At 41.3% G+C, this 23,969-nt stretch overlaps 1 protein-coding gene across 6 annotated transcripts in view; it reads left to right on the top strand.

Moving 5' to 3' along the window:
* magi2b (membrane associated guanylate kinase, WW and PDZ domain containing 2b) overlaps positions 1–23,969 on the top strand; it is a 108,117-nt gene that overhangs the window by 52,063 nt on the left and 32,085 nt on the right. For all 6 annotated transcript variants that reach the window (XM_058076584.2, XM_058076582.2, XM_058076583.2 and 3 more), the window contains exons 5-9: positions 1,320–1,548; positions 5,846–5,925; positions 17,380–17,437; positions 18,805–18,926; positions 22,864–23,046. In XM_058076584.2, the coding sequence (XP_057932567.2) occupies positions 1,320–1,548; positions 5,846–5,925; positions 17,380–17,437; positions 18,805–18,926; positions 22,864–23,046 (672 nt within the window). The remainder of the gene's footprint in view (positions 1–1,319; positions 1,549–5,845; positions 5,926–17,379; positions 17,438–18,804; positions 18,927–22,863; positions 23,047–23,969) is intronic.

Here is a 23,969-nt window from a genome sequence, read left to right on the forward strand (position 1 = left end):
AATAATAATAATAATTGAAATGAAGTTACTAGGTAGGTCTGGTGATTTGTCCAGTGATGTACTAATTACAATAAGTTTTGAAGGTAAAACGTGGAATTTCTAAGGCAGGATTTGGATTGGTTATTACAGGTGTTGTTAATGTGATCCCACTTCTCGATTGACATGACTTTTAAATCTCAAACATGGAGTTCCCATTGCCGCTGATCAATTGAAGCTGAAGTCACAAACTGTCCTGTGGGTTGTTTTGTGGCCATCTCACAGGTAGAAGTTAATACAAACGAGCGGGTAACTGGTACTTATATAAAATAAATCTGTACTCTGACTGCACCCTGACCACTCGGTTGCAGACACGAACACACTGAGCTTTGCTGCATGGCTCCATAAACTTATATAACGCAGGCCTCAAAGGCACCTTGATGGCTTCTCTATTATCATTGTTCTATAGTGTCATTTTGCCTCCACACCTCTCCCACCACTGGCCTTGATGCTTGTTTCTAATAATAATACTCCATCTCTCCCCCTCTTCTCTTTCTTCTGACCTCTCCTGCATCTCTATCCTCCGCTTCTCTTGCTTTCATCTGGCTCGCTGCAGTATGCCGTAATGTTTAGTTAGCCTGCACTCTGTTTCTCTCACTGGCATGTGTCATGCTACTTTTGCTTCTACATCTGGCCTTTGACAGAAAGAACCTTCAGTGAATCTCGTGCATGCTTTTTTTTTTCTCCCATTCACAGAGCCGTAAGGCACTTTGAGTTGACAGTGATGCTGAAAGACTTGCATCCACAATAATAAGACGTATGATACAGCGTCTCTTTGCTCCAGCACTTATGTTGAAATAAGCATAAATATTGCACTGGTCTGGTGATGTCCCCCCCCACCCCCATGTCTTGTGTGACTTAGAAGCCACCAGCCCCCTTTTTTTGTTGTCACTCTCTTAAGCCCTTTTCTTGTGTATATGAGTCACTCACTGACCCTGAAAGTCTCTGTCTATGCCGGTTTCAGTCTTTTTGACATGTTGTGTAGTCCTCATGTTCGCTGTCCTCAGACCCTCTATCTACCTCTCTCCCTCCTGGGGGTTCACAGCTCGGCAGCACTGACTCATCATGCATGGCGTGCATAGTGCCCAGAGTCTAGGTCTGCACGTGTGCATGTGTGCGTGCACGTTTTCAGCCCAAATTAGTCAGACTGGCTTTTTTCCGAGTATTTACAAGAAATAACTGGAACTACAAACTCCGAGGTTGAAATCTTATTGAAAGTTAATTGAATTTAATTTAGTAACAAAACAATACAGCATTAAACTATGTATGTGTATTCATTCCAGAGTCCAGTGAACATGAGGACAAGAGCACCGATGCGTCAGGGGAGGTTGCTGTGGAAACTTGTAGCCAGGCCGCAGTCACCAGTGAGGCCCCCACCGATGTAGAGGAGGGCCCCAAATCACCCTCCAAGTCCCCCAGCAAAATCCCTGATGTGGACGAGGAAGAGCTGGGTCCATTGCCCGACAACTGGGAGATGGCGTACACGGAGAAGGGGGAAGTCTACTTCATTGAGTAAGAGCAGAATCTATCTTTCAAATTCAATTCAAGTACAATATGTTCCCAGGATAATGATAATAATCATCATAATAATCATAACTATATAGTGCTTTTAAAGGGAACAGTGGTCTCTAACCTTTTTTAATCCACAGACTGGTTCAGGTTCCAGTTGCTTCGAACAAAATCAAATTAAAAACACAAAATGAACACAGACTGACCTTTAGTACGAGCCTTGAGTTTGTTTTCCAAATTGGATCACATCGTTTTCTGATGTGTTGGTAACAGCCAGTGTGCTAGCATGAAATGGAAAAAACGAGCATGCACTAATAATAATGTCATCAAAGCTCACTTTCATGGATTCTCATCCAGAACCAACATTTGGGAACAACAATGTGGGGAAAGAAGAATGGGGAAAAATACAAAAGTCTATTTATGGCAGCATTGGAGAAACTTCCACTGGGTCTCGGAGCAGATAACTACTTAGACAGCTGGGAATAAACATGCCGCGAAACAAAACAACATAAACGTGCAAAAACTATGGGCTTTCTAATATAATAGTATATTATTCCATTTTATTCTCCTCCGCTTATCCGGGTCCAGGTCGCAGGGGCAGCAGCTTCAGTAAGGAAGCCCAGACTTCCGCGGTCTCTGGCCACCTCCTCCAGCTCCACTGGGAGGACACCAAGGCCTGCCCACCTGTGAGACATAATCCTTCCAGTGTGTCCAAGGTCTGCCTCGGTGTCTTCTCCCGGCTTTGTCCTTGAATTGGGCCTCCTGTAGTCGTAGGCGAAGCATCAACCTTTTCATTATGTAGATTACCGCCACTTTCTCAGTCCACTGATTCTGTGTAGGGCATCCTTCTTTCCCCATTTCCTCGGTATGGCTTTTTTGCCCCCTGCTAATAGAATCTTCACCATATAAAACTTGTCTTTTTCTTATCGTTGCTCATGAAAGTTTTTCCACAGCCCAGTTTCGCCCCGCACATGGGCTGGTACCAGACTGAGGCCCGGTGGTTGGGGATTGGGTTGGGTATCGATTATCGAGCATCCGTGGGAACCGGTTCTGACATTTCGATTCTCTCGGAATCATTCATCTTCCGGTGCCTATGTTCGGTGATTACACAAAAATGGCCAAGAAGAAGCGGCATGATGCGTTTATGTACCTAATGATGTGACCGCAAGATGCATACTGTCCATATTTTGGCAGGCGCTGTATAAAATCATTTTGTGGAAGAGAGTTGTTTTTTTTTTAGTGTTTCTCCTCAAACTTCCTGGGGTGGAAATGGTAAAACCTTGTCAAAATCAACCACAGAAAAACCACAGACAGGCTGGCAAGTAAAAGTGGGTGATTTCCCAGTTGGGATTAAGTTTCACACCAAGTAACTACAGTCAGTGAGAAGGGGGTGAAAACAAGCCGGAGGTACAGTAGCAGTGTTGAAGCATCATGTCCGAGGAGCTTTAGAGAGTTGGGGAGGAGAGGGAGGAAATTGATGAAGAAGAAGAAAAACAACAAAGCTTGAATTCCGTGTGAGACACACACAAGGTGAAGCTGAATGCGAAGATCTCCTCAATCATAACCTCCATCATCACAGTTGTCATGGAGGTTTGAAAGAAGTAGATAGAGATGTTAAAGAGTAGCTTCTTTGGATGATCGTTTAACTTGAAGATATGGGATAAAGATGTCAGTTAGAGTGGAGGAAAAACAGTGGAGCATATTATACGGGTGTGTGAGAAGAATATATCACCACTATGGATGGGTTTACAATGTGAGATGTGCTCACTAAATGACCTACAGAATCGAATGCGATGCAATAGAGTGGAGCCCATTTATGTCAACAACCCATCTGTGTCAACCAACTCATTAAGTCCTGGTCCGCCGTGTTCTGATTACTAAAAAGTGCCTCCTTAAGTTGATGTAGCGATACATGGTCGACTACTTTGTCGTCATAACTTTTGCAGGGGAGTCAGTTGATGTCTATGCGTTAATAGTATTGTCAACTTCCTCATTACCTACATAACTACTGTGCCGTTACACAGGACTAAAATGTGCACACAGTGACTCCCCAGTTAGCTTTAACTGAATTCTACCATAGCAACTAACAAAAAGCTTTAATTTTATTGTTTGTTTCCTGGATTTGTGCACATACTAAAGCAATATTGTCATTGTTAAGACATACAATGAAATTACTATGCCAGCTTTGTTAGATAAGATCATAAAATGTCATGAAAACATAAAAGTAAAAATAAAAATACACAGAAATGAAGAAAAATGTTAACAGGTTCAAAAATCCTTTATTATCACCAAGTCTGCTTATGTATTTGGCTAAAGTCACAAATAAATGTGCAAGCAATGGCTAGTTATTCACCTTATTTGTTAGAAAGCCCATAATTTAACATGTTTTGTGTCATTTGTTTGGCTTTGGCCGTTGTTTTGTCAAACTGTGTTTAGCGGTCAGTGAACGCACCACAGTAGTGTGCTGTTTACCATTTCTCCAACACTGTATAAATGTCCTTCCTTGCACCTCATCCTTCTTTTCCCAAGTTAATGCTGTATATGAATGCATAAAGGTGAGGATTTAATTCCATTATTAGTAAGTTAAGTTAAGTTAAATTGTACACTTTTGTTCAGTGTAACTCTTATGTTCATTTATGCTAACATTAGCATTCGGGCTAAATATGTACATATATATCAGGCGATTCCGATCGAGTCGGAAACCACGTGATTGAACCCGATTTCTCACCACGTGATCGGACATCCTATCAACATGCAACTACTTATGTCGACGTGAGTCGGCTGGTCCGTGTGGGGTTGAATGAAATAGGTTCCACTGTACAAGAGTTATATAAGGAACAGATGGTTGTACACCACTGCAAAATACAACCACATTAATAAACATATTTATGAGCATTTTTCATATAATAACACAACTTACACAGCCAAGTATTTGGCATAAATAAATGGAACCGCAAACCCTGCCAAAAAAAATCCAAGGCAGTTTCTACAATAAGCTGCATTGGCTATTACCATAAAGAGACAATAGTTAACAACACATAAAAGTGCCATATTTGTGTTAGTATGAGCAGCAGTTTCTACAATGAATGCGCTCTGACCTGAAGGAGGCAGAAGATGAAAGATAATGTTTTTGTCCTGCCAACGTCCAGTTAACTGCTGGTCCAACATCATAAATAAAGTTAAAGGTGACCTGTTATGCTTTTTTCAATTTTCTGACCTATAAATGTAGTTAGAATTTAGTTTTCTCGTGTTAAACAATGCCAAAGTTTAATGTAATGAACGTGAGCCCTTAAAGAGTTTTTGGATGGATCAAAACGCTCATTCAGTGGGTGTTGGTCTGTGATGTCATAGATGGGCGGGCTTCCGTATATGGGCGTGAACTGTAGGCGAGATACGCTCTCTGCCCTCCCCCTAGCTCTGCTTCTCCCTTGACAAGGCAAGCTCAGGCAGACGTTATTGGAGTCGGTGATTCAAATTCATCTGTCAACGCCATTTCACACAGGACTGTTTTTTGCGAACATTAATGCAAAATATCCGCCAAACTTTTGCTGAAGCCAGAAGCAGCGCGTTCTTGCCGGGAAAGGTCCATTAATGTCAGACACGCTGTGCGTCCACGGAGATGTGGGGAGAACCACAGTGTTCAAACGTCTAATGACCACATTTCCGCTACCGATGTTGTGCCAAGATTGTCTGCGTTTAGTAAACATGGGCGGCCTCTGAGCTCTACGGCACCAATGCCGCCCAAGTTACCGCTCTTTGAGTTCATACGCAGTATCTAACCACTTTTCAGTTAGCTCTCCAAAGGCTTTATTTATTTATTATCAACTCCTATACCCACAAAATTAGAAAATAGGGTGACCAATTACAGTGGAGTGGGCGTGCCCGGAGGCGAGTCGTGGGTGGAATACATTAAAACAGAGCATTTTTGTGGGAAGCACAAATCCAAGGAAATACAGCTGGAATAGGTGCAGATTCTGAAAGATCTAGAAAGTTTTCTGTTGTGTGTAGCTGCTCTATAGAAGTCCATAACTCAATAGAAAGGGTAGAAAAATGACCATAATAGGTCCCCTTTAAATGGAAAAAACACCATTATCTTTGGAAAGTCATTTGTTATATCTAATGGGATTATGCAGCGTCTGTAGATTCTGCTGTATGTGTGGCTTGTTGTGTGCTGGCCTCCGTATTGAATAATTGATGCAACTTAATGTTTGCTAATCAGACCCGCTCACTTGGGTCCAAGTCGTTAGCGTGATCTAATGATCTCTTTCTCATCATCTCTGACCCCCTCCTTCGTCTGCAGTCACAACACCAAGACCACCTCCTGGCTGGATCCTCGGCTGGCAAAGAAAGCAAAACCTCCAGAAGAATGCAGAGAAGACGGTGAGCTTCTCTTTTCCCACCTTTGTGTTTATCGTAGAGTTGAGCTTGCAGGAGCCTTTCATCTCAACGCTTCCTGCTGTTTGTCTACCTGCTTGTCGTGTTTGTGTGTGTGTGTGTGTGTGTTTTGCACCGTTCCGTCATGTTTTAGTTCCACAGTACACAAGAATGATGTGTTCTTAGAGGTGTGAGCCTCCTGATGTTTCAAGCTTGTTTTTGTTTTATTTTGGAGGATTTGAAGATTTGAACTGGTGTCTCACAGCAAGAAGGCTCAACATTTGAGTTTGTGTGTTCTTATGCTTTGCGGGGTCCTCTTGCAGTCCAAAAAATATTCATAGCTGTGAGTGCCAGTTAAGTCAAAGTGAGGTTTGTGTCAGTCCTGTGACGGACAGGCTCCATTCCAAAATTCTGTGAGAGAAATAGGAATGATCTGTTCCATGGTCACTGTACTGTCACATGTTAGCTTTTTAACATTAACTGTCATACCAGTAGTCAACCACTGCTCATATTTAGACAGAGAAACTGTAAATGTTCAGGTATTAGGATGTTCAGTCATTCATTTTCTACAGCTTTTCCTCACGAGGGTCGCAGGGGGTGCTGGAGCCTAACCCAGCTGTCTTCGGGCGAGAGGCGGGGTACACCCTGGACTGGTCGCCAGCCAATCACAGGGCACATATAGACAAACAACCATTCACACTCACATTCATACCTATGGACAATTTGGAGTCACCAATTAACCTAGCATGTTTTTGGAATGTGGGAGGAAACCGGAGTACCCGGAGAAAACCCACGCATGGCGGCGGTACATTTCTTTCAGTGGGTGTTGTAAAAAAAGCCAAAGATAAAGCAAAACACCTAATCCTCTGGTGTGTGCCAAACTGAGGTTTTGGGTGACACGTTGACATCTGGTAGTTTTGTGTGACTTCAGAGGCATTTTGACTGCGATAATTTTGTTCATATTTGAATCGCACCACCTCATGGGTGTTCAACTTCAGACAGACAAAGAAGCATAAACACAATCTACTGTTCTCCAACAATAGTAGCAGTACAACAGCTGTCATGGTTGTGATGTGAATCACCAGAGACTTCATTAATACCTTCTCCATGTCTCAATCAGCCTCCCCCTTCCACACACACAGACCCACACTACAACCCCCACACGCCATTTATTCTCCTTCTCCTCCTCCTGGCTTGTTCATTTTCCGTCATTCCCTCGTCCCTGCCCTGTAAAGAACCAAAGTGTGCCCGGAATTCAAAGTGTGACACTCAGCTCTGCACAAACACACTCTTGCTTTTTCAATACACACACACACACACATACACACATGCATATATAAGCGTGTACTACCGTTGTCGGTTGCCAAACACGTCTGACAGTGCGCCCAGCCCGGCTGGGCAAAGATTAGTTTCCACTTGCCAGAATAAATTGTGATCGCTTCTTTTTCTCTTTCCTGGCTCAGCCTGTGATCACGTCTTTGTGTTAATAGATTTTAAAATAATGCTCTACTTTCCTTTAACTTGACATCACCGTGTCGCCCGCCGCTGTTCCATTAGCGTCTGTCAGTCAGTGGACGTTTCCTAGGGGGTTTACAGTGTGTAATTTAACATAAATGAGTTAAATGAGACTATGTTTAGAGGCTTAACCACTCTATTTCCAAATGATGTCTGCCTCATCCGTTCAGAGAAATCAATGGTGACACTCGACCCTGTAGAAGACAGATTACTATCAATCTATCAATGCCTCGCCTCCCATTTAAAGTCAGCTCCTGTTGCCTGGCTCTGTTTCGTATCTGGGGATGCTGTGGCGCTGAAAGGATGCTAATGTTGCAACAAGTAAGTGCCAAAAAAAGCAAACAAACATTTATGAAGCTCCTGGATGAGAGAGCACATCCTCTGGAGCGGATGGCTTCCAGCAGTCAGAGCCAGGAACCATTATTTTATCAGTAAAAACAGCCGCTTGGACAAAAGAGGCATACACAACAGCAATAATCCAGCATCCTGCTCATGCTCATCCTTTTATTGTTTCCATTCCGTCATCGCTCTGTTTTTAGTTTGTGCAACAGGGCATTTCAAACTAAAATGCTATTCAGCAGCACATGCAGTGGGCAGCGATGCAGATATTCATGAAAGATGCATAAACGCTAGAATGATTAAAGACTTTCTCAACTCTACAATGTGTTATTTTTATTGAATTTTATGTGGATGAGACAAATTTTAACACAGAATTCAACTTTTATGGCCCTCTAAAAGACAAAATAACATATACAATGCAAGTTTGGCTACATATATATATATATATAGTATATATATATATATATATATATATATATAGAGAGAGAGAGAGAGAGAGAGAGAGAGTGTAACTATAGCCCCAGTGTCCAAGATTGCGGAGAAACTGGTAGCAAAACATTCATTCATTCATTTTCTACCGCTTTTCCTCACGAGGGTCGCGGGGGTGCTGGAGCCTATCCCAGCTGTCTTCGGGCGAGAGGCGGGGTACACCCTGGACTGGTCGCCAGCCAATCACAGGGCACATATAGACAAACAACCATTCACACTCACATTCATACCTATGGACAATTTGGAGTCACCAATTAACCTAGCATGTTTTTGGAATGTGGGAGGAAACCGGAGTACCCGGAGAAAACCCACGCATGCACAGGGAGAACATGCAAACTCCACACAGAGATGGCCGAGGGTGGAATTGAACGTAGCAAAACAAATGATCATTTAAACACCACACCTTTTTACTCCACCGAGTCACCCTGGCGACCAATTGAGTGTGTATCTACGCCACCTCTTGCCCGAAGTCAGCTGGGATAGGCTCCCTGTGACCCTCATAGAAAATGGATGCTTCTTGTTAGTTCACTGAAAACATCAGATCCGTGTTACACCGAGGTGTGGTTGTCGACACCAGGTTCCTGGATCTCAAGAGGCATTTAACACTGTCAATCACAAAACAATGTTGTTTTCATTTTTCACCAGATACACTTAAGAGGATTGAATCATACCTCAGTGAGTTGTCCGGACATGTCAGAGTCCACTTCTTCAAATCGATAACCCTCGATTGAAACGTTGAAATGTTAGCTCTGTATCCGTTGGAACCACTGGCTTAGCAAATGTCTTTGTGTTTAATATTCATTGTTCCAGTGAGTTTTGTCTCTCACCAGTCCTTGTCACAGCCCAAGATAGCTAGCCTTGTAACAGCTGTCAGCTTCCTACTGTTCGTTTGTTATGGCGAGTACAGTCGTCTCACTAAGGCAGAGATGTCAGCACACTTTTCTAGAGTTGTGACACACGTTATGGTCGGGAATTTTTACCAAAAACTCTGATTGCAAAATTGGAGCTCTTGCCATGAGTGTCCTTCTTCCTTCTGTCTGTTGGTGTTGCCTGCAATTAAACGCATTTAAAACAGTAGCCTCAGTATACCCTCAGTGCCAAGCCAGATATTTTGGTTTCAGGGAAAAGACCACAGATCTTGTCAGAATACAAATATGCAGCAATAATTGACACAAGGGTGTCATCCACACTGGCAGCACAAATGTACATAGTCTTTAGAAATCAAAACACACATAATAAATTCAAGATCCAGTTAAATGGTAATGGTAATGGTTTTATTTCATTTGATCAGATTACAATTGAATGCAACACATAATCAGTTCACAGTTCCACATGTCCAAAAGGAGTAGGAAGAAGCACAGCTTATTAAATCCTACCCCTCCATTTGGTACTTTTACAATCAGTAACTGTTACATTTGTTCACTTCCTGCTTTCCATAATACAGTTCAAGTTTGTTTTTTTTTTAAATAATGCACCTCGTACCGGAGTACGAGGTGATATGACAATACAATGACATAAGTGTACAAAAGTGTACCATAGTAAGTGTCAATATAGTGATATTTATAGCACATCATGACTGGTTCAAGACTCTTCATCCTTGTATTTATCAAACATCAACTGCTTGTATTGTTTCTTGAATTGGCTCATCGTTGTGCATCGTTTGAGGTCCTTACTCAATCCATTCCATAGTTTGATTCCACATACTGAAAAGCTATGGCTTTTTAACGTAGTCCTAGCATAAATTTATTTCTTCCCTGACTAAAGAAATGACTTATTTCCAATCACAACTGCTAACACTAACTAGGGATTGATACTGATACTCACATTGTTGGTATCCTGTCATTAGATTAGTTTGTGTCTTGGTATGATGTTGTTTGGTTGTTGGTGCATTGTGTTCCGATTATATACATTTATTCTAAATGAGATTAGGATGGAAAAATAGACATTTGGCTAATTCTGGCATATTGACAGAAATGTTTATTAATATGCACTATCCCAGGAAATATTATGGTAAAATAAAAAATATATTTCCCTTATACAGGTAATAATAATTCAACAATAAATGTATTATTGTGGTTGTGATCACATTCAATGTATGTGTGTTTTGTAAAAATACACAAGATCAACACAAAAGCATGGATTTTTTTTTCTTCATATGTGATTAGGTTATAATTTTTTTTTCTCATGAACTGTATGTCACTGAAAAAAGGCAATTGCATTTAAATGTAATTAATTGCATTTCAAATTAATTCAAAACAGCTTTGCATTAGCTTTGCAAAAAAGGTGGCGGTTATGCAAAACAAGAACCTATTAAGTTCTGGACCAATGAAAATCCTAGATTCTAATGTGGAAGTGGTTAATTTGACACATTCTGCTTGACAAATATCATCCTTGTGAATGGTCAAATGTGACCAACTGGCAGGTGAATTTCACTCCTTTTTATTCCAGAGTTCAACATGTTGAATAATGAATTCATAACTGGTGTTGGTATGCGACATTCCAAAACCACGCAACATCCCTTGTGTGCACTAAGTGACAATTTCAAGTCAATTCTCTGCTTGTTTTTTCACTCACATTAAGTTTGTGCTGATGAAATATGAATGCATGCACTGTGAGTGGAAAAACACAAGGCATGTTTTGCATGGGAGCAGCTTGATGAGGTGCTTTTTTTTCCTAACTAACCGTTCGCCTTGAAGGCCCTCACGGCTGGAGGCAGCCCAAAATTCAGACGCACTCTTGGAAATGATGTTTTTTGTCTCTTCTGTTGCTGCTCCCTTCATGTCTGACTGTATGTATCCTCATTCACAATTCCCTTTTTTCTGCTTTCTTAAGCTGCCTTCACGGTGATGCGAGGAGACTGTTTGTGTCGACGCATTTAGTGTAGCTAACGTGTGCCTGCCTGCCATGCACTCATATATATTTATGCATACACAGTGTATATGATGTGGCAGACTGGCTGAGTTCAAAGGCTTGTCAGGCGGCTTCGTTTGATAGTCAACACCAGCTCATATTTCCTCTCCGGGTTTCAAATGACAACACACTTGTTGCTGTGAATTCTGCCTTTGATAAACACTCAATCCCCTCCCCCCCCCAACGTGCGTACGCCTCAGTCAATGTAACCTCACATCCCGGATTTGCGTTGTGGAGCTTTGTTGGGACCATCGCATCAGCACCCTCTCTCTGACCGAGTCAGGAGGAGGAAAGGACAAAAATAGTGAATTGATAAGCTAAACACTAAAGGAGAGGGAAGAATGCTGCAATTGTTTCCATTTGTGCTGTTTTTACTTAAAACCACACAGCCATACCAAGTCATGTGGTATTTAGATCAAAGGAAATGCAGCTGGAATAGGGGCAGATTCTGGAAGATCTAAAAAGCTTTCTGTGTGGTTTATTGTGTGTAGCTGCTGTATAGGAGACTAGCAACCTTTTAATTAAAGCAAAGAGAGACAGTTTTACGGGAAATGTGTCACTCCTTGACGGACTTAGCAACATGAACTGTTCAGTTTATTGCAGGGGTCTCAAACTCAATTTACCTGGGGGCCACTGGAGCTAGGGTCTGGGCGAGGCTGGGCCGCATCAGGTTTAAAAAAAAAAACAAAAAAACCCATTTATTAAAAACAGAAAAATATACAAACTTTTTCAGTGCTTTGGTTCTGACTTTCTACAATAAAAGCTCTGATAAAACATTCCACTGTTCTCAGATATCTTAATTTTTATTTTTCTGCAAAAAATAAGATGAAAAATAAATAAACAAATCAAATCAAGAATAAAGAAAATCAATCAATCAATAATAAATAAATATAATAATAATAATAATAAAACGGCAAATAATAAAAACTTAAGAAACCACATATAGTTGGTGGGTAGACAAATTATTTTTTTCAGATTAAAATTAACAAAGCATTATTAGAGCCCTGTAGACATGACAAAACACGACTATAGTCACATTTATACTCTTTTTATTTACAACATATTGCGCAACTGCAGGGTCTTGAGACACATGCTTACTCGCAAACTACAGAGCTAGCGACCTAAACGGTAGCCTTCAAGTTATTTCCTTTAAACTTAAATATCCAAAAACTTACCACTTCCACACGGATAGGGAGGATAACTATTAACAATTATTTAACCTTTAACATGAACATTAATGAAACGTAATAATTTTTTCTGGGTACATGATACCATACAGCATCCATATCAAACTTGCGCGGGCCGCACTAACATTAAACTTTCATATCAAGGCGGGGGCCTCAAACAAGTGTCCTGCGGGCCACATTTGGCCCGCGGGCCACGTGTTTGAGACCCCTGGTTTATTGTATCAGTTCAGGTAGCTAGACACTGTAGATATTAGACAGTTAATATTTAGCGTTTTTATGTTGAGTGAGTCATGTGGAGTCATTGAACATATTCCGTCTGCTTGTTAGTCGAGGAGAGGTCGTGTGAACGTGACGATGAGTCATCTAATGCACAGGAATTACAATTACACTTCCTTTTCATGCAAGAGACACAAGCACACACCATTACCAAACGTACTGTTGCGCTGTTACAATACACAAACATACGACGACTTGTTTGATTTCCTGTCCATGCAAACACAGACTCGTATGAATGCAAAAACACACACACACACACGGCAGCAGCAGGAAATAGAGACAAGACTGAGCCCACAGCTTCAAGACTCTGGGTTTCCATGGAAACTGTCTCCCTTTCACTTTGGGGGGAGGGCAAGCAACTCGCAGGCGAGTTAGGCCGACATTTAAGGTGGCTCACGGACAGGGTGGAGGGGATTTAAGGCGGGTTGGTGTAGGAACGTGTCAGAAGTTTTCCGCCTGCAGGATGGAGGAGGGTCGTGTGAGGTAACCCTGATGGAGACCACACTGATCACGGCCGCATGCACACACTTTCACCTTGGGCCAGCACACATATACACATACATACATACACACGCATACACATTACTGATATCACAATGAAAAATCTGTCCATAATTACATTACAGTGTCAGGGCATGAAGCCACAGTAATTGTAAAAATAATAGCATTTGGGAATTGTGGGGGCCTGTGTGTGTGTGTGTGTGTGTGTGTGTGTGTGAGAGGGAGAGAGAGAGAGAGAGAGAGAGCGAGAGAAGACCAAGCTTGTATTGGTTTATGTTTCTATTTCATTTTTCTGTGACATATTTCCTGAACAGATAGTAATTTTAAGGTAATCATACATCACAGCAGAGTAGACAATATATTAAATGAAGTGGAACTTGAAGCCATTCCAGGTGTTGCTGTGTATTTGAAATCAATAAAATAATATGTCACGAGGGTCGCAGGGGTGCTGGAGCCTATCCCAGCTGTCTTTGGGCGAGAGGCGGGGTTCACCCTGGACTGGTTGCCAGCCAATCACAGGGCACATATAGACAAACAACCATTCACACTCACATTCATACCTATGGACAATTTGGAGTTGCCAATAAACCTAGCATGTTTTTGGAATGTGGGAGGATCCCGGAATACCCGGAGAAAACCCACGCATGCACGGGGAGAACATGCAAACTCCACACAGAGATTGCCGAGGGAATTTAACACTCTAGATTGGCATAAAAGTGTAAAAATAAGCCAACCACAGTTTAAAAATAATTTATCAATAAGTATATAAATAATAATAAAATGTTGATATTTTTTTAATAGTACATTGAAATCTTGTATAATACAGAGTGAGTTTTGAGATATATTATCTCAAAAAATTGTATTTGTGCAAGCTCAGTCGCAGTCAAGTCCCAAATTGATGCCAAAAATGCCCCCCCAAAAAGCAAAACATGTCTGAGTTGCTCTCTAAACTGAATGCTTAGGGCATGCAGGCCAAATTAGTTGCATATTTTCCATGCAAGGTGCGTTGGCCTTTAATGAGTACTATGAGGCAAAAAGAGGATGGATGTGTATGAATAAGTGCTGAATATGTTTGTGTGGGAGCGCAGCAGCTTGAGCAGATGGATTGTGGGTTTGTATGTGCATTTTTTGGTACGTTTACTTGCACGTAAACGTGCAAGGTCAAATACCCTTGTCATGCTCTTTCCCCCACCGAGCCCAAAAGCCATCAACCAAAACCTGCCCTAAATGTTGCCTGCTTATACATTCCGACTCCATGTTGTCTTTATTTGGTGCAAAGTTAAGAGGTGAAACGCAGGACGAGACACCGAGTGTTTTAGCAGCGCATTGACCCACTTCCTTTATCCGAGGTAGCGAGGGAAGACAAATAGGAGTAAGGATGGATGGGCGTGAAGAGGAGACAATTAGCAGTAAAAGAGGCTGCAAGGCGAAAGGGAGTGGGCGGCTGTGAGACAAGAAGAGACAAATATAAAGGCACATTGCTGGATTTATTGAGAACAATTTGTGCTGCTGAATACAGTTCATCACAGCCACTTAATTGACTAAACTGTTTTTTTTAAACTCTTTTGTGGTTTATTTTAAAATATAAACATCTCCCAAAAATGAGTACACCCTTCACCCTTCTAGTATCTTCTCAAGGCATGATAATACAATAGACACTAAACATAGCTAGTAGTCAGCAGTCAATGTAGATAGAGCTTTGTTATAGCGGTATAGATTTTCTATCCACTGAAGTTGAGTCAGCACACAGCCATTAAGGTCTAAATCAGGGGTCTCAAATTCAATTTACCTGGGGGCCACTGGAGCTAGAGTCTGGACGAGGCTGGGCCGCATCAGGTTTCCCCCCCCCAAAAAAAAAAGCATTTATTAAAAACAGAAAAATGAATAAACTTTGCTTTGGTTCCGATTTTCTACAATAAAAGCTCTGATAAAACATTCCACTGTTCTCAAATATCTTACATTTTATTTTTCTACACAAAATAAGACGAAAAATAAATAAACAAATCAAGAATAAAGAAAATCAAACAATCAGTAATAAATAAATAAATCTAAAATAATAATAAAAGGGCAAATAATAAAAACCTAAGAAACCACATATAGTTGGTGGGTAGACAAATTATTTTTTTTCAGATTAAAATTAACAAAGCATTATTAGAGCCCTGTAGACATGACAAAACACGACTATAGTCACATTTATACTCTTTTTATTGACAACATATTGCGCAACTGCAGGGTCTTGAGACACATGCTAACTCGCAAACTAGAGAGCTGAACATGATTATATCTTGCAAAAAGGGGTAGGCATTTACAGTGCATCCGGAAAGTATTCACAGCGCTTCACTTTTTCTACATTTTGTCATGTTACAGCCTCATTCCAAACTGAATTAAATTAATCTCTTACCTCAAAATTCTACACAAAATACTCCATTATGACAATGTGAAAAAGTTTTTTTTTTGAAATATTTTTTAAAAATAGAAAACAAAAAAATCACATTTACATAAGTATTCACAGCCTTTGCCATGAAGCTCAAAATTGAGCTCAGGTGCATCTTTTTTCCACTGATCATCCTTGAGATCTTTCTACAGCTTAATTGGAGTCCACCTGCAGTAAATTCAGTTGATTGGACATGATTTGGAAATATAATAACTGTCTATATAAGGTCCCACAGTTGACTGTGCATGTCAGAGCACAAACACCAAGCATGAAGTCAAAAGAACTGTCTGTAGACCTGCGAGACAGGATTGTCTTGAGGCACAAATCTGGGGAAGGATACAGAAAAATTTCTGCTGCTTTGAAGGTCCCAATGAGCACAGTGGCCTCCATTATTCGTAAATGGAAGACGTTTGGAACCACCAGGACTCTTCCTAGAGCTGGCCGGCCTTCTAAACTGAGCGATCGGGGAAGAAGGGCCTTAGTCAGGGAGGTGACCAAGGCCCCGATGGTCACTCTGTCAGAGCTCCAGCGTTCCTCTGTGGAGAGAGGAGAGCCAGACGAAAGCCACTCCTTAGTAAAAGGAACATAGCAGCCCGTCTGGAATTTGCCAAAAAGCACCTGAATGACTCTCAGACCATGAGAAACAAAATTCTCTGGTCTGATGGCTTTCGTCTGGCCACTCTACCATACAGGCCTGATTGGTGGATTGCTGCAGAGATGGTTGTCCTTCTGGAAGGCTCTCCTCTCTCCACAGAGTAACGCTGGAGCTCTGACAGAGTGACCATCGGGGCCTTGGTCACCTCCCTGACTAAGGCCCTTCTTCCCCGATCGCTCAGTTTAGAAGGCCGGCCAGCTCTAGGAAGAGTCCTGGTGGTTCCAAACGTCTTCCATTTACGAATAATGGAGGCCACTGTGCTCATTGGGACCTTCAAAGCAGCAGAAATTTTTCTGTATCCTTCCCCAGATTTGTGCCTCAAGACAATCCTGTCTCGCAGGTCTACAGACAGTTCTTTTGACTTCATGCTTGGTGTTTGTGCTCTGACATGCACAGTCAACTGTGGGACCTTATATAGACAGTTATTATATTTCCAAATCATGTCCAATCAACTGAATTTACTGCAGGTGGACTCCAATTAAGCTGTAGAAAGATCTCAAGGATGATCAGTGGAAAAAAGATGCACCTGAGCTCAATTTTCAGCTTCATGGCAAAGGCTGTGAATACTTACGTATGTAAATGTGATTTTTTTGTTTTCTATTTTTAATAAATTCAAAACATGTCAAAAAAACCTTTTTTTACATTGTCATAATGGAGTATTTTGTGTAGAATTTTGAGGTAAGGGATTAATTTAATTCAGTTTGGAATGAGGCTGTAACATGACAAAATGTAGAAAAAGTGAAGCACTGTGAATACTTTCCGGATGCACTGTATAAGCTTTTGCTTCAGCCTACTCCTTTTGGGCTTGTGATCAGATAGCTGAACACAGATGTAAATAATGGAGAGTTGTATTTTGATTGCTGTGGGAGATGCACTGTAGTGTTTCGTGTATTTGCCCAAATGAATTAAAAAAAAAATTAAAAAAAAGGTTGGGAAGCTAAGCAGTAAAGCTCATCCCTATAGCAGAATAACAGATTTTGACCTTCCCACAGACGCCATAGCTACAGATTGAAGTGTTTCCTGTCACTTCCTGGAGTGTCAGTGTGTGACCTGAGATGCATGTTTTCTCCCCTCAGTAGTTCCCATGTAGTGTTGTACTCTCACACCATAAACTGACTTCATTTCCCTTGTGTTCTTGCCTGCCTGCACCTCAGAGCTGCCCTACGGCTGGGAGAAGATCGATGACCCCATCTATGGCAGCTACTATGTGGAGTAAGTTTTCCATGTGTTTGCACAAGAAGCAAATACATTTATATTGTTTACATCCTCATGAATAATGAATTACTTTGTTCTTGTCTTTGATGTCTTAACGCTCGTTTGTCAAAACTCTTACAGGAGAATTCTAATCAGCAGGGCTTAGCATAATGTGAAAGTTTATTTAGTGCCACCTCACTAAGTGCTGCAATATTTATAGAATGGATTTTTTTTTTCTCCTTCAAAAAAAGCACCCTTGGCTGTAGTGACAAATTGCCTAGAGAACTTCACAGTTTTGCAGAAAATGTGGTATAATTTTTAGAAGCTGGCAATATTGATGCATCTAGCAACAACAACAACACAAACTGTGAGACTAGTTTGTGGGTATGTGCAAAACTTTTAGATAAATCAATGAAATGAGAAGAGAGCTGATTTAAATTACTACACCAGCAACTCACTTTACAGGGCACGAGTGTTGAAAATACTACATAGTAGGTTTTATACGCTACAATTAAGTGTTTCTGGCTCATGAATGTTTGTTGTGAGTGCTGCTATGTGGTTTATTACCCCCAGTGTGAGTATAAGTCCAGAAGTCTTTGGAAAATGTAAAAACAATTTTTAACTGCGGTAATCTGCATTCATTGGCTGTACAGTAATCGCTCGCCACTTCATGCTTCCAAATTTGTGGCTATGCTTTTTTCCTCAAAATATATGAATTAATAAATCATGCAGTTTTGCGGTTGCATATGGTGTATTACTAGTCAAATAATATGCATATATAAGCAAACATTACATTTTTTTTGCCTGAAATACAAATTTTCAAGTAAAAACAATGGTTAAATCAATTAAAATACTAATAAGAAATTACATTCAAAGACATTGTGCTCATATTTTATATGGTATTCTACACTGGTCACTAGGTAAGTAATGTTACTGTAATTTTTGGTGAGACACACAAGCACCAGACTTGATCGCTGAAACAGCAGGCTTCTCAGGATCTCACAACAAGCACAATAATTCTTACACAAGCCGGAACCCAAAGCAAAATAAAACTCAGCTGTGACCCCACTACTTCACTTCCTGTTTGACCCCCCCACTTAGGTTTTGTAGTAGCAGAACACATCTATATACTGTATACTGTAGTTCCTGATTGTTAAATTACATATTTTTGTGAAACATCTTAATTTAAAGCTCAAAGTGTACATACTAAGTGGACGAAGGCAAACATACCAGTTATCATGTATAAATATAGTATCAGTCAAAACTAAGGCAACATTCTTTCTTGTTATTGAACGAGAGGATGTCTGCAAACATTTACTTGTACTATATTTTTCCATTTAATTGTATCAACATTATTTTGTAGTAATAGTTCATTGTATTTACAGTCACATCAATCGCAGGACTCAGTTTGAGAATCCAGTCCTTGAAGCTAAGAGGCGCCTGGAGCAGCAAAGACAGATGCAGAGTCAAGGCCTCTCTGCCCTCCCGCTGCCCACCATATACAGAGGTACACTGCACAATCATATAGCACGTGTAACACTTGCACAAACATAACTCATAAACATTTGTCTGATCCCAAGTATACTCAGCCTTGGTGAGGCTCAGTATTAAGACAGGGCAGATGCACAATGTCACAATGAAGAAGGTCGAGTGGAGAGAAAGCGGAGGGATGAGGCGACTGAGAACATGAGCGCCCTGAGGCCTTTAGCGGACTGAGCCAGGCACGAAGATAAGGATGTGCTAGCCCAGTGCAAAATAACTCCTAATGAGTCACTACATTTACATTATGCAGCAAAGAAATTATCTAGCACGTGTTTCATACCAAATGACCTAATTGTACTGTACTCATCCACATTTGGTTGGGAATTATACAAAAATAGAACATCTTTATTGTGATAAAATTGCTTTTTTTTTTAGCTTCACATAAAATTGATTTATGTGATGCATTCCATTGTAACACTTCCATTCCATTGTACACACCACAGACACCCACAATTATATATTTTACTGATGAAAATTATTCAGTTTTCAATTATTGGAAATGGGCGGCACGGTGGTCTAGTGGTTAGCGCGCAGACCTCACAGCTAGGAGACCAGGGTTCAATTCCAACCTCGGCCATCTCTCCGTGTGAAGTTTGCATGTTCTCCCCTTGCATGCGTGGGATTTCTCCGGGTACTCCGGTTTCCTCCCACATTCCAAAAACATGCTAGGTTAATTGGCGACTCCAAATTGTCCATAGGTATGAATGTGAGTGTGAATGGTTGTTTGTCTATATGTGCCCTGTGATTGGCTGGCGACCAGTCCAGGATGTACCCCGCCTCTCGCCCGAAAACAGCTGGGATAGGCTCCAGCACCCCTGCGACCCTCGTGAGGAAAAAGCGGTAGAAAATGAATGAATGAATGAATGAATTATTGGAAATGTTTAGGTAGTTAGGAAGGTTGACCATAGAATTATCAATAAATTCATTAATGAATAATAAGTTTTTTTAAATTAACTTTTTAAACTCCTTTTATTCACTAGCTTTTTTTTAATAACACAAAGAAAGTAATTACTTTCCATTCAAAATGAAGTGGAAGCTTTTGAACAGCAGTCAGCCTCACAATATAATCCTTCATTGGAATTCTGCTAAAATAAAATGTGATGTCGAGGGCGACCGACTCGTTGCAGAAAGTCAACGTGGGCATTATTAGAACCCTGCAACACAGAGCTGATAACGTTCCCACCAACCCTCAGGCCAAAGAGAAAAGAGCATAAGCACCTGAGGGATGCCCTCAAAACCTGTGGTTACCCCAGCTGGTTGTTTGTGAAAAGTGCATCTCATTCCAGAAAGAACAAAAACATCAGATGAGGAAGAAGAGAGTTGCAGATGCAATAACCTTGTCATCCCGCATGTCTCAGGCCTATCAGAGAAACGCAGAAGGATTGCTAACAAACAACACAACATACCAGTTAACACTTTGAGACAGAGGTTGGTACACCCCAAAAACAGGACACCCTATACCCAGAAGAACAATCTGTATGCTGTCCAGTGCAGTAAGGAATGCACCATTTTTTACATTAGAGGAAGCAAGCAGTCAGTGAACAGGCGCATGTTACAACACAGACGGGCTAATTATTCAGGTCAAGACTCTGCGGTCTATCTGCACCTCCAACAGAAAGAGAAGAGAAGGATGGTTTGAAAGAGGAGTGAGGGGAGCTCTCTATGTTAAGGTTGAGAAACCATGTCTGAAACTGTACAATCCAGTCCTTCCTAAAAGATTCAGTCATTCAGTCCCAGTGTGGACGGCCCCAAAGGTGGCGTTTCCTTGATCCTCAGTGCCATGCCATGTCTCCCTACTGTGTGTGATTGTGTGTGTGTGTGTGTCTAGTATGGAGGGTGGGAGGGAGGGGCTTTCTTTGTAATTGTTTTTCCTTTTAATTGTGGTAATTGTTTTTAATTCTGTACAGCACTTTGTGTTGCATGTCTTTGCAGGAAAAGTGCTATACAAATAAAGTTGATTTGATTTTGATTTAGTCTCTAACAAATACACCTTTAGTTTCAGATTACATCTGAATTGGATACTAACTAAGGCTATACCACCTAAAAATAAGCGTCATTGGGGGGGCAGAGGCGACACGGCGGTCGAGTGGTTAGCACGCAGACCTCACAACTAGGAGACCAGGGTTCAATTCAACCCTCGGGCATCTCTGTGTGGAGTTTGCATGTTCTCCCCGTGCATGCGTGGGTTTTCTCTGGGTACTCTGGTTTCCTCCCACATTCCAAAAACATGCTAGGTTAATTGGCCACTCCAAATTGTCCATAGGTATGAATGTGAGTGTGAATGGTTGTTTGTCTATATGTGCCCTGTGATTGGCTGGCGACCAGTCCAGAGTGTACCACGCCTCTCGCTCAAAGACAGCTGGGATAGGCTCCAGCACCCCCGCGACCCTCGTGAGGAAAAGCGGTGGAGAATGCTAACAATCCTAAAGATTGTCATTTGACGCCACTAAAGAGCCAACCAGAGGATAAATAGACTGGATCTTGCACCAAGCTCTCAAAATAGAGCTGTCCTATCTAGTCTGACTGGTATGTGTCCCATCTAGCCTTTGAGCATAAACTGATGAAGCCTGCCCAGACAGCCTGAACTGTCTAGTTGCAATCGTTTGAATTCCGTGAGAATACCTGGATGAGTGGGAATATTCCTACCGTATTTTCTGCACTCAAAAATCTGTAAAAATGGTTGTACGACTTTTTAAAGTGCTTTGCTTGATTGACTGTCAGACCATTTGTATATCACCGGTATTCTGCAAAAACATTGTGCCTATCTCTCTGCTACTTTGAAAAACCAAGTGAAACAAATTAATTCAGAGCTTCCCATCATTTCAAGAGGATTAATTAACAAAAGGACAGGACAGGGGCACACTAACAATAACCTTCCACTGTAATAGGACATTCAAAGAACACACTTCTCACTGATGTGATCTTCATTGTGATCTTCAACTTAATGGAACTCTACTCTGATATAAACCACAATGCACTCTTTCGCTTAAAGTTAGTCCAGAACTCTGTGGCACGGCTTTTAAAAGGAACCCCCCAAAAAATGGGAGCACATCACCCCAATTCTAACCTCCCTGCACTGGCACACTGTTCGTTTTAGAATTAATGTTAAGATTTTATTGTTCCTTTTTAAGATTCATTCATTCATTCATTTTCTACCGCTTTTTCCTCACGAGGGTCGCGGGGGGTGCTGGAGCCTATCCCAGCTGTCTTCGGGCGAGAGGCGGGGTACACCCTGGACTGGTCGCCAGCCAATCACAGGGCACATATAGACAAACAACCATTCACACTCACATTCATACCTATGGACAATTTGGAGTCTCCAATTAACCTAGCATGTTTTTGGAATGTGGGAGGAAACCGGAGTACCCGGAGAAAACCCACGCTTGCATGGGGAGAACATGCAAACTCCACACAGAGATGGCCGAGGGTGGAATTGAACCCTGGTCTCCTAGCTGTGAGGCCTTTTTCAGATAAAAAAATAAAATTTAAAAAAACTCTAAATTTACACTCCTGCGTGCTCATTGAGGTCCGAAGGCCAGCTCCAACTAGCGGTGCCTAAGACTAGCTTCAAGACCAGGGGATACTTTTTGGTAATCTCTCTCCCCCACTCACATGTAAAAATAGCCCCCATAGTTGAATGCTGGATTTTATGCATTGTTTTTATTGTTGTTTTTAATGTATTTTTGTCTTTATTTGTTTTATTAGTTTTACTGTATTCATTTTTTTCTTATTTATTTATTGTGTTATTAGTTTGTGTAGCACTTTGGAAACAGTGTTTATAAAATGTACTATATAAATAAAGTGGATTGGATTGGGTGGTTACTAGCCACTTATTTGGTTCTTAAACATTAGGAGTGAGTTGCATACATGCACAACTCACAGTTCCTTTGTCACGCCTGCAGAAAAGCCGCTATTCACCAGGGACCCAACCCAGCTGAAGGGTACCTTTCTGTCCACGGGCCTGCAGAAGAGCAACATGGGCTTCGGCTTCACCATAATCGGAGGCGATGAGCCTGACGAGTTCCTGCAAGTGAAGAGCGTCATACCAGAGGGACCTGCGGCTCAGGATGGAAAGATGGACACAGGTAAGTGCTGGTCCTAGTTATGTGTCTGTAGAATAACATTATGTACATTTAGATACATTGGTGTTATCTGCCGATCATAGTGTATTATTTTGCCTTCGAACTTACATGCTGAGAAAGTGTGTGCACCCCTGATATACAAGTACGATCTACGTACATAAATGCTTCAATCCATAAATATACTGAATATATATATATATATATTCTCCATGTTTAGCTCACATGCTGAAAAAGTGTGAGCATCTCTGCCCTACATACTGAATGCCTTTTATTGATCCAGTCCTGAAGTATAAATGTGTATTAATTATGTTATTATCCACATCACGTCACCACTCTGAATAAGACTATAAGTGAGCAGTCAAAACTGTCAGATATGAAAACTAGCCAACACTGGCCGGGAACATTCATTCATTCATTTTCTACCGCTTTTTCCTCCCGAGGGTCGTGGGGGGTGCTGGACCTATCCCAGCTGTCTTTGGGCGAGAGGCGGGGTACACCCTGGACTGGTCGCCAGCCAATCACAGGGCACATATAGACAAACAACCATTCACACTCACATTCATACCTATGGACAATTTGGAGTGGCCAATTAACCTAGCATGTTTTTGGAATGTGGGAGGAAACCGGAGTACCCGGAGAAAACCCACGCATGCACGGGGAGAACATGCAAACTCTACACAGAGATGGCCGAGGGTGGAATTGAACTGGCCGAGGGTGGAATTGAACTGGCCGGGAACATAAAAAACATTTTATAATGTATGTAGCTATTACGTTTACAAGCTAATCGGGTTGCATTTTGACCATAAGCTGCACAGTATATAGAGAGATTAAACACAATAGCTGTATCAAATAGTCTGGCTGTACAAAGATATAATCATAAAATGTTTAACAATATTACCGTAGATACTCCACTTTATGCTTCCATT

The sequence above is a fragment of the Doryrhamphus excisus genome, linkage group LG1, assembly GCF_037039965.1.
Source record: "Doryrhamphus excisus strain RoL-2023G ecotype Guam linkage group LG1, RoL_Dexc_Guam_v1.1, whole genome shotgun sequence".
In the NCBI taxonomy this organism is placed as follows: Eukaryota; Metazoa; Chordata; class Actinopteri; order Syngnathiformes; family Syngnathidae; genus Doryrhamphus; species Doryrhamphus excisus.